Genomic DNA, 11,172 nt, shown 5'->3' on the forward strand with positions numbered 1-11,172 from the left:
TCTTGACATTTTAAGTAACATATCACCTCCTTGCATGCATGTGAATTTTGGTAACTGATAATAATATAAAAAAAAGTTATTTTTAACACAAACACTTTATTAATGCGGTGAATTTTCTTTGAAAATGCGGTGCTGGAGCCGCATTAAAAATATGGGCACCATATAATACTTTCTTTGAAGGTGCGGTTTCTATCAACCACATCAAATAACAGACCACCCGCATCTCTAATTCATTTTGAATATTCCTAATAAATGAAATTGACCACTAGTAACCTTCCACCTGGAACCCATACTAGCATCTTTAAAACATAAGACCCACATCAAATAATAAAACACCCGCACCACCTAATTGACATTGAATCCTACTAACTAAATATTCAACCACTGGTAGCCCTCCACATGGACAAAAGAACCGCACCAGTTTTCTTCAAAAACAAAATATATCATTCCTAAATTTATAATTTCCAGGTTTTACCATTTATATATTTTCCAATAACACCTACCATTAAACTAAACAGACATGGATGAATGAGAAAAAACAACTAGCAAAAGATTCTAACTTATATTAAAATAACAAGTGCATGTTTCCGGAATTAAACACAAAACATAACGTTTCCGGAATTAAACACAAAACATAACGTTTCCGGAATTAAACACAAAACATAACGTTTCCGGAATCAAACACAAAACGTATACAATCTTGACATGTTTTCCAAATGAAGCTAAAAGATGTTTGCAACCCAAAAATGTCAAACAAACGACTTCATACCCCTTGCGACTCAACCGATCACTTCAAACCATGCATCCGAATCCGTAGAAACCGCCTAACAAAACAACAAAACATAACGCGACATTAACAAATGAGCCTTAAAAGTATAAAATTAATGCGCTAATAAACTTTGGAATTATACGTACATGTTTACCAAGTTTGACCCATTTACGTTTTATTGGGTCTTATACTAACACACACATATATATGAGAGATAAAATAACTATTAGATGATAGAATGTTGGCTAACCTTGAGACGCTTTTAGTGATTTCATTCCAGACCATTAAACGCCTTGTGAATCAATTCTGGCATTAACTTTAAGACCAATTCTTCAATTTTTGATTGTGGATGCTTCCCATCTTCTTTCCATAACTAAACATAACTTAATAATAAGGTGAGATTGTAAATACATATAATTTAGCGCAATAGACAATGCATATACAAAAACTTGCCTCTTTAACAATATCATATTGAATATGCTCGACAAATTCTTTGATGTGCTTAATCACCATATAGCCACATTCCCAGGTGTCTTCTTGTTGCTTGCACTACATTTTGTTCACAATTAGTTATATCCACTAAACTATTTTAAACACGCTAAATCATTGATTACATACCTGTACCATTTCCCACTTAAAATATCGCTTCCCAAAAACTTTGTTAATTATAGAGACGAGTGTGTAACTTCTCTTGGTCTTTCCATTTCTCATGGAGTCAACAATATAGCCACGATAGGAAGCAGGATGAAGAATTATTAGCGACCAATGGCCACTACAAAAAAAGAAATTATAGAACAATCAGGTATGTATTTGTGTTTTGTGCAAGTGTATGTATGGTGCGAAAATATACATTACCCTTGTAGATATGGTGCAAGAATGAAGTTTTTCTTTGAATGAAACCAGCTTATATCTTTTATATGATTCTCAACAACTTTAGGTTCTTTGATACATTTTGGACCATTGATTTTCGTCGGATCAAGAAAAGCGCATTGGCAATTGGGCTTCTCAAAAAAATGCCTAAAATCAAGAACAAAAAAGTATGACAAAGTTAGTACACTAAATAGTATTTAAAATGTTATAGTAAATAAAAACGCTAATAGCAACTTACATCGCAAACCAATGTAATAAGCTGACATCAAGCCAGCCGTTCAAAAAGATTTGTAACAATTCGGAATATGGAATGGCCTCAACAACCTGCTCGGGATACATCTCTTTAGGCGAACCAACCCGAACGACATATCTATCACCAATGAGAATTGTTAACTGGTCAACTAAATCTTGAACTGGTTGAGGTCTGCCCTTTATTAATTCTAAGGCTGGAGCTAATGCGGGATCTTCAAATGCAGGCTCGACCATGGTGACAAGCTCGTCCTCGTCCTCGGACTCGGACTCGGACTCGGACTCGGACTCGGTGGTCTCGGTCTCAAAATTGGGCTCCTGTTCGGAATTGGCCTCGTGATTGGGATTTGATTTGGGATTTAAGGCATGCAACTCAAATGGATTTTGGAAACCAGATTGTGGATTACCAAAATTTAATATCTAGAAAAAAATATAAAAAACATTAGTACTTATGGAGTATCAAACTGATGCAGATTAAACATAGTATGTTGATGAACTAACTGATGCATTTAAATTGATTAATTGATCAGCAAACTGACGCATTCTTCGATTAGAAAACTAATGCATTTAAACTGATTAATTGATCAGCAAACTAATCAGCTAGTTTTTTAGTAATTACCATGTTCATTAAAGAGCCTTGAACTTCTTCAGGTTGCATCATGACATCTTGAGTTTGGAGTTCTAGATATTGGTTGACAACCTCAGCCTAAAATTACAAACAAATTGTTTTACTATGAACAAAGTTGCAAAACAAAATAATTTGATATAAAGTACCTGTGAACGATGATATGGCGTCATCGCAGTATCATCAGTAGGGATTTGTAGCGAGGCGCCAGTACAACTTGGTGATCCAGCACTCGAGGCCATTCTTGTGGCACTAGTTGACTTGCTTGCCGTCTCGTTGTTCATGAGCTAAACAAAAAAAACATCAGAGTGAAGATTAATATGCTAAAATATAGTGTAATATAAAAACAAAATATACCTTTAGAAAATGTCTTGGCCACTGAACGACCTCATGAAACATATCCTTAACATACTTAACTTCATTTGTCCTGGTTACGCTATGGACAGGCAAGTTCCCGTGCATATCAACGATCTTATCCACATTTACCTTGACACAGCCATCCATTATTGGCTTATGATGTATGACTGACGCTGAGGTTGGCCATGCCATACCATTAGCAACCTCCACTAGCGAGTCGTCGCCCACATTCAATAGCAACACACATTGGGTCATGCTCTGCAAAATTATTCAACATTTTTATAATATATAACATATTTATTGAAAAAACTGTAAATATGTTACCTCAATAGGTGGATAGTCGACGAGCCTTCCACCAGAACCGTAACTAGAGCCACAAAACGTTGGGCCCGTGTCGACCCGTGGTGCCCAGCCTCTATCATGGTTCACATTTTTGTACAATCCACCATGAACCCTAGTATGTCCTATAAACTCAATATCAAAAGTAAATCAAGTTCTATAAAAATATTTAACAACTAATAATAAATAAATATATATATACACACACATAGTCATTACCTATAATATCGGATATCGTCCGCGCTCGACCCCCGTGCTCGGGTCCCAAAAGGCGAACTAGTGGGTCTTCCTTGTTTAGAAAAAAACTTCCATCTTTTATCATTTTTTGCTCTTCTTCGTACTATAAAAAAAAATTTGTTAAACCATTCGACTAATATATAATTAACTTTATATAACAAAATAACACAACTATTTACCAATAGTTTGAAATCTTCAATTGCATCTGGTGGAAGGTCATACAACTTGGTTTTTTTGTTTTGTACGGCACAACCCAATAAATACATCTTAGAACGATGACTTTGTAAGTGCTTAAGATTGTCATGTTTTTTTAAAAGTTGTGGCCATATGACATCTTTCTTTTCTTCCATACCCGCCCACCCACTTCGCCCTAAGTGGGGAATGAACTTTCTCTTGGCGTTGCTCGTTTTTGCCTTCTTACTTTTATCTTTTGCTTTGGCGCTTGTTCGTTCCAAAACGAAGGCTTCCCACTTATCCGGATCCAGAAATGTATATTTGTGACAAGCATTCAAACCTTTATATACATATTTGGTTGCAAGCCTACTTCTAAAATTTGTGCCAAGTTTCACGGCTTTCTTTCTCATAAAGTCTTTCGCGCAATTGTCCATAATTTTCCACGCCCTCTAGAATTTACAAAACAATGAGTTAAACAAAATAATTAATTAACAAATATTTCGTATCTAAAGTTAAATGATAATACATACCTTGGTTTCCAACCACAGTTCCTCAAAATATCGGTCATCAACTTTACCCGTCTCAATATGATATGGTAACATATGTTGGACCATCATTCCATACCATGACATAAATTTCTTACGCGTAAAACCTATCGGCTTATTATTTTCATCGAAATTAATGTAATATAGTTCCTCTGGATACTTCCCTGAAAAAGAAGCAATACCACGTTCGCCTCGTTTTCTTTTCGACATACCTATAGTTAATATTAAACAATAACAATTAACATATATATTTATAATAAATACACACATCAATACTACACACACACATCTATCATTTACTGTCCAAACAACAACTACTGTCCAACTATGGTTACTTAGGGTTTTATTCCATGAGTGTTTCATAAATGTTTGATATTCTAATTATAAGCTTCCTAGTAATAAAAAATTAAAACACATGAGTGGTTCATAAATGCATAACACACCATTTAAGAATACTCAAAAAGAACTGCATATATATTAAAAACCATGAAACACCCAATGCAAATACCTAACCAACTACAGTGTAAACTAATAAGAAAATGATATATACATGCAAATCCACTACAAAACGACAATCCAATAAAGATAGGACCACTTGCAATTATTATATCCAACAACCGCACCAAATAGAAACTCAGAAACATATATAAATAACTGAACTTTAAATAAACAAAAGGTGTAGAACAACTGCAACATCACCTCTGTCTGTCGAACGGTTCATTCTCATATTAGGGTTTGTAGCCGCCCCTTAGGTGAGAAGAGGGCTGCCGCCGGTTAGGTGAGAAGTGGGGGTTGCCGTCCGTTAGGTGAGAAGAAGAGGGTTGCCGCCGTGAGTTAGGGTTCAAGGGGAGAGGAAGAGTTTGGGGGAAGTTTTGGGGGGAAAGAAGGTTCGTGACTCTATATATCTTTACAATTGGCGGTCAAATGAAAAAATTGTGATGGTTATCATTAATAATATATTTTATTAATTTAATTATACCAACATAATCTGATGTATATGACACTTACGTGTTTTAACTTTGCTACGTGTCTTCACTAACTTTTCACATGTCATCTTATCTTTGTTAACTGTGAAATTATAATCCTTAGCCTATTTTTGATGTATATGGTAGAGGTGAACAAAACGAGTTTTTGTTAATCGGGTTTGGGTAAGTCGGGTATTTTCGGGTATAAATCCTTAGCCTATTTTCGAGTTTAATCCTTAGCCTATTTTCGAGTTTAATTATACCAACATAATCTGATGTATATGACTAGTTCCGGGTATTTTCGGGTATAAATCGGGTAAGGTGTCGGTTACGGGTATTGAGTTCAAAATATATACCCTATCCATACCCTCGGGTTTTTTGTGCACCACTAGTATATGGGTATAGGGTATGACTAGCTCCGGATATTTATCGGGTCCGGTTCCATGTACGGGTTTTTTGTGCACCACTAGCTAGTATATGGGACATGTGTTTTAAGTTAAAAAGCGTAACACATAATAAAATTACCAAGGAAAGTTTCAAATGAAATAAAATACAAACAATCTTCTTAGCATAAATATTCAACCATGTCTTCTTATCTTCGACATTATCTTTTATCCTGAATAAAAATAAAAATAAGATTATATTAGTAATTTGAGTATATTAAAAAAACATATATATAATATATATCTAACCTTAATCAACATATATCCCTTCGGTGTCAGATCGTAAGTATGTGGTGCGATTGATGTTGTCATAATTATGTGATTCAATGCCGACTGAAAATGGTGGTAGATCATCAAAGTGGTCGTATTCTTCCTCGTCAACAACGTCATCAACACCAAGAATACGTCGTTTACCTTGCAGGACGATGTGGTACGTTGGTTTGCTCGGGTCCTTGACAAAGAAAACTTGTGTGACATGTTTCGCAAGAACGAATGGTTCAGATGCATAACCATTAGTTTTAAGGTCGACAAGTGTAAAGCCATATTTGTCAATTTTAACACCTGTCCGGTTATTCACCCACTTACATCTGAACACAGGAATAGTGAAATCATAATAGTCCAATTCCCATATTTCTTGTATTACACCGTAATAAGATTTTTCGGCGATTCTTATCATTGTATCATGATGTTGTCTATCGAATTCTGTCGTTGATGCTATTATTGTAACCCCACTATTCTGCATTGTACTTTTTTGATCTTGATCTTTGGTGTAAAACGTATAACCGTTAATGTCGTACCCTTGGTAAGATTTAACTCTATAACTTGGACCCTGTCCAAACCTTTTCACAGTTTTATCAACATTAGTCTCCGTTACCTTCCTTCTCATCCATCTCGACAACTCTTTGTTATGATTGTTTACGTACCATATTTCTTCTTTACCCGGGTATCTCGACCGTAACATGTCCATGTGTTCATTAACATATGGAGCAAGACATGCCATGTGTTTTAGGACCACTAAATGTGCAACTTGTACATCTTCATGACTTGGCATGATTGTTCTAATACCAACTACTCCCTTACCTTCAAGTCGCCCTGAATGACGAGTTGTAGGAACACCAACACTTTCGACACCTTCCATATAGCCTGTGTAAAAAAAACAAATTATTAAATTGTAAATATGATATTATTGTATTATTGCATTAATAAAATTACCTTGGCAGAACTCAATCACCTCTTCAGAAGTATACCCTTCAACAATGCTGCCCTCAGGTCGATAATGGTTTCTTACATAACCTTTTAAGATACCCATATATCTTTCAAAAGGATACATGTATCGTAGAAATACAGGACCACAAGCCTTAATCTCTTGTACGATGTGAGATATTAAGTGAACCATTATATCGAAAAATGAGGGCGGAAAGTACATCTCCAGTTCACAAAGGGTGACATAAATGTCTTTTTGCCATTGGTCCAAAGCTTCTAAATCAATAACCTTTGAGTGAATGTTGTTAAAAAACAAACACAACTTTGTGATTGTATGTCGGATGTTATCGGGCAACAATCCACGAATTGCGATAGGAATCATATGTGTCATTAAAACATGACAATCATGAGACTTCATTCCAAGCAATTTACAGTCTTTCATCGACACCAGTCTTTTAATGTTTGCAGAATAAGTTGATGGAACCTTAATACCATGTAAACATTCACAAAACCTTCTTTTTTCTTCTTTTGATGTATTGTAACAAGCAGGTGGTAGATAAATACGATTGCCTCTTTGTTCCGGGGCAAGATCTTTACGTATTCCCATCAATACCATGTCTTTTCGAACATTAATCCCATCTTTAGTTTTACCCGGAATATCTAATAATAAGCCTATCAAGCTGTCGCATACATTTTTTTCTATATGCATAACATCTAGACAGTGTCTAACATTTAAATCTCTCCAGTAAGGTAAATCCCAAAAGATTGACCTTTTTTTCCAGATTAATCCTTTATCAACACGAGCTCCTTTATCAACACGAGTTCTTTTTCCCAATGTGGTATTTAGATTTTCAACTCGTGAAAATGCATTGAATCGTGCCCTCATTGTTCCCTCCTCAATACTTCCATCGAACTCCACAGTTTTCTGTCTGAAATTGTGACCCTTCGGAAGGAATCGTCGATGCCCCATATATACGGTCTTTTTGCAATTTTTTAACCATACTGATTTTGTCTCATCTTCACAAACAGGACAAGCTTTCTTACCTTTCGTAGTGTATCCTGACAAGTTACCATATGCTGGAAAATCACTTATAGTACACATTACCATGGCTCGTAATTGAAAATGTTCTTTCTTATAAGCATCATATACGTTTACACCCGAACTCCAAAGAGTTTTTAAGTCATCAATCAAAGGAGACAGGTACACGTCAATATCATTACCAGGCTGTCTCGGACCCTGAATCAACAACGACATCATAATGTATTTTCGTTTCATGCATAACCATGGTGGAAGATTGTAAATACATAAAAGAACCGGCCACGTACTATGGCGACTACTCATGTTCCCGAAAGGATTGATCCCGTCTGAACTAAGCCCAAACCGTATGTTTCTCATCTCCCTCCCAAATTCTGGATACTTGCTATCAATGTTTCTCCACTGAGGTGAATCCGCAAAATGTCTTAGTTTTCCATCACTTACACGTTTTTCCGAATGCCAACGTAACAATTTTGCTTCTTTTTCATTTGAAAACAACCTTTTCAATCTCGGTATAATAGGTAGATACCACAACATTTTAGCCGGTGGTCCATTCTTTGTCACATCGTCGTCAACTTCATCCGATTCTTTTTTTCTTTTATACCTAGATGCTTTGCAAAAAACACACTTATGTTCATTCGCGTACTCCTTTCTGTACAACATGCAATCATTTGGACATGCATGTATTCTTTCAACTTCCAATCCCATTGGACACATCAACTTTTTTGCTTGGTATGTTGAAATCGGTAATTCATTGTCTTCTGGAAGCATGTCATGCAAAATCACTAGTAGACTTGTGAAACTTTTATCACTCCATCCGTTTTTCGACTTTAAGTTAACCAACTTTAACACAGCATCAAGTTTCATGAACTTAGAACCGGTATATAACGGTTTTTTTTCATCTTCAAATAGGTGTTGTAATTTTTCTTGTTCAGCATCACCCATATTAGTCTCTATGTCATGTAACATTTCACTTAAATTATCATTGGGCTCATTTAAGTGGTCATCATCGTCATCAAGGTATGAATCGTTGTTGTAATCATCGTCATTGGGCTCATTTAAGTGGTCATCATTAATGTGTAATCTAGTCGACGATGTGCTCCAATCAAGTAGTGATTCTCCATGCCTTGACCAACAAGTGTATCTAGGCATAAAACCATTTTGCAACAAATGGAACTCTATGTCTTCGGCATTATAACTTTGAAAGTTTTTACACTGTTCACAAGGACAACAAATCAACCTATTTCCTTTATTAACGCGATTTGCTTCAGCAGCTTTAATAAAACTTCGAACACCCTCAATATAAATATTAGATGTATGTGAAGTTTTGTACATCCAATAGTCACGATCCATCTGAAACTTAAAATAAACAAACACGTGATGTAAATGTATGTAAATCAGTATTCAAAGGGGACAATCTATTCGAGCTCGACTTAAGAAAAAACTCGAAACGAGTCGAGCAAACAAGCTCGAGCCCGGGCTAAAAAACAAGCTCGTTTAGTAAACGAGCCCGAGCTAGCGTCGGCTCACGAGCCTACTGTTTATATAGCTTTTTAATTATTATTTAAATAATATGAATTAGTAACATGTAGGTACTATTTATTTAGAGTTGTACGTTTGGCATAAATGTTGTTTCATGTGTGAGTCAACTGACATGTGGTATCTGCACCACTGCTCAACCTCCGCTCTGCCGCTTGACCTCCTGCCGGCGTCACACTCATGTGTATTCTGTGTTGCTACCGTCATTTTTTGGATCGATATGGGATTTGTGATGAAAGGCTGGTAGTGTACATGGTAAAGGCTACTTACTGCTTCAGGGGTATTTTGGTCTTTCTTGGTTGGGACCAGCTTGTGATTTTGCTAGGATCTTGGTCGTTGTATTATGTGCATGGATTGGGCTGAGAGCTGGCTGCATCAGAATGGTAGGACGACCTGCAGTGTTTGGTACAGGGGTGACATCGTGCACAGGTTCAACGTAGTGGTGGGTCGGATGCTGCCTAGGCAAATGGCCTGTTCTGTTCGCTGGAATGTTGGTAAAAACTGGGCAATGTGGGTAATCAAAATCTCGGTCATTATTTGGTAGTACTGTAATTGGATCATGTGGATGGGTAAAGCTATGGATTTCCTCTCTCTTGGCTCCAAGGGCAGTTTGGTCATAATGGGACATGTTAGTTTTTTTGCTCGAAAACTGTGTTTTGAGTCGTTTGGGTTGGGGCAGGTGCATTTGGTGGAAACGTTGGCTCCAGCACTGTTTTTATAAGAACTCTTCTGATTTTGAGTATCGAGTTCCTGTTGCACTGGACGAGAGTTATACAGGCCACCACTGTTTGGGTTATAGTTCCAGCCTTGCGGACTGGAGTGCTGGGTTCAGAAGTGGGTTGGGACAGGTACAAGTTTTCCGCTACTACCCCTGGTCAACGTTTGATAAAATGGTGGAAGACTCGGCATTTGATGTATCAGGCTCTCGGGAGGTGGCTGATGTACAAAGATTGGACCTTTGAGAGCTGGAAGCATCAAATTTGGCGAATGAATCGAAGGGGTTACAGTTGTAAAGAATTACCAATGGGTGCAGGGGTAAAACAGGTAATTTACACTGCCACTATCGTAAAGACCTCAGAAGGGCTGCTGTTCATGCGAAACAAATATTCGCTTATATTCGCAGGGGTAAAACAGGTAATTTACAGTTGTAAAGATTTACCAATGGGTGCAGGGGTAAAACAGGTAATTTACACTGCCACTATTGTGAAAGTTCGCTTATATTCGCTTATCATGACCCGTTTGTATACAGGGATCTAGAATGAAGTTTGGTTTTGTTGGGCTAAAACCAGTGGTTACAGATATATAGAATGAAGTACCAACTTTTAGCTATTTTGTTGGGATAAAAAGAATTGGAAATGAATGTATAAATGCTCCCATTTTGTAGGGTTAAAAGCATCAACAGTGGAATCAAATTCTTGCTCTTCTGTTGGATAACAGCATATAAAGCCTTTTAAGATCAATATATATTTGGATGTTCTTGAAAAGGTAAATAGTCTTAATATTTATAGTTTAAACAGGTTGTAAGGTCAATGCCCAGTAGTGGATGCAATATGCTATATGCAATATGAGGTTTGGAATTTGGCTGCACATAGATATCTTATGAGTCAAATAGGTAACTTAGTTTTTTTAGGTTGAGGGAGATTGGAAGTTTGGAATGGATAACAACAAACAACATATAATCATATAAATATAAAAGCAACAACAATGTAAGAAAAAACTAATATTATCATACCTTTACTTGATGATTTGAATGAAATATTGAAAGCACTTGAGTAAAATATTCAACTTTTACTGCATATAACAAAAGACATTTAGTTAATT

The 11,172-nt window shown here is 36.4% G+C and overlaps 3 protein-coding genes across 3 annotated transcripts; all 3 read right to left on the reverse strand.

Annotated features, from left to right (window-relative positions):
• Window positions 1-543: 543 nt before the first annotated feature.
• On the reverse strand, window positions 544-5,050 carry LOC110908405. Its single transcript, XM_022153343.2, has 14 exons — window positions 4,865-5,050; window positions 4,151-4,377; window positions 3,626-4,069; window positions 3,429-3,549; window positions 3,195-3,334; window positions 2,871-3,128; window positions 2,663-2,800; window positions 2,508-2,594; window positions 1,878-2,308; window positions 1,625-1,786; window positions 1,388-1,541; window positions 1,223-1,318; window positions 1,020-1,142; window positions 544-824 (listed from the first exon to the last, which is right to left on the reverse strand). The coding sequence occupies exons 1-13, from the start codon at window positions 4,890-4,892 to the stop codon at window positions 1,041-1,043; spliced, it is 2,388 nt and encodes a 795-aa protein (XP_022009035.1). The 5' UTR covers window positions 4,893-5,050; the 3' UTR covers window positions 544-824; window positions 1,020-1,040.
• Window positions 5,051-5,823: 773 nt separating this feature from the next.
• LOC110906693 lies at window positions 5,824-7,473 on the reverse strand. Its single transcript, XM_022151791.2, has 2 exons — window positions 6,786-7,473; window positions 5,824-6,716 (listed from the first exon to the last, which is right to left on the reverse strand). Exons 1-2 carry the CDS (start codon window positions 7,390-7,392, stop codon window positions 5,824-5,826), a joined length of 1,500 nt encoding a protein of 499 aa, XP_022007483.2. The 5' UTR covers window positions 7,393-7,473.
• Window positions 7,424-9,165, reverse strand: LOC118486485. The gene is made up of 2 exons (XM_035982966.1): window positions 7,507-9,165; window positions 7,424-7,456 (listed from the first exon to the last, which is right to left on the reverse strand). Exons 1-2 carry the CDS (start codon window positions 9,163-9,165, stop codon window positions 7,424-7,426), a joined length of 1,692 nt encoding a protein of 563 aa, XP_035838859.1.
• Window positions 9,166-11,172: the final 2,007 nt, after the last annotated feature.

This window comes from Helianthus annuus, chromosome 14, assembly GCF_002127325.2.
Source record: "Helianthus annuus cultivar XRQ/B chromosome 14, HanXRQr2.0-SUNRISE, whole genome shotgun sequence".
Lineage (NCBI taxonomy): Eukaryota > Viridiplantae > Streptophyta > Magnoliopsida > Asterales > Asteraceae > Helianthus > Helianthus annuus.

Excerpts from the sequence above, each read along its gene's own strand:
- LOC110908405 (XM_022153343.2), bottom strand. The coding sequence starts at position 4,892 with ATGAGAATGAACCGTTCGACAGACAGAG. Across the intron at positions 4,070-4,150 it reads AACTGTGGTTGGAAACCAAG|AGGGCGTGGAAAATTATGGA; the intron begins GTATGTATTATC and ends TGTAAATTCTAG. Across the intron at positions 3,550-3,625 it reads TTGAAGATTTCAAACTATTG|TACGAAGAAGAGCAAAAAAT; the intron begins GTAAATAGTTGT and ends TTTTTTTTATAG.
- LOC110906693 (XM_022151791.2), bottom strand. The coding sequence starts at position 7,392 with ATGGTATTGATGGGAATACGTAAAGATCTTGCCCCGGAACAAAGAGGC. Across the intron at positions 6,717-6,785 it reads GGTGATTGAGTTCTGCCAAG|GCTATATGGAAGGTGTCGAA; the intron begins GTAATTTTATTA and ends TTTTTTACACAG.
- LOC118486485 (XM_035982966.1), bottom strand. The coding sequence starts at position 9,165 with ATGGATCGTGACTATTGGATGTACAAAACTTCACATACATCTAATATT. Across the intron at positions 7,457-7,506 it reads CTTACTGGAGAGATTTAAAT|CTTGATAGGCTTATTATTAG; the intron begins GTTAGACACTGT and ends TGTATGCGACAG.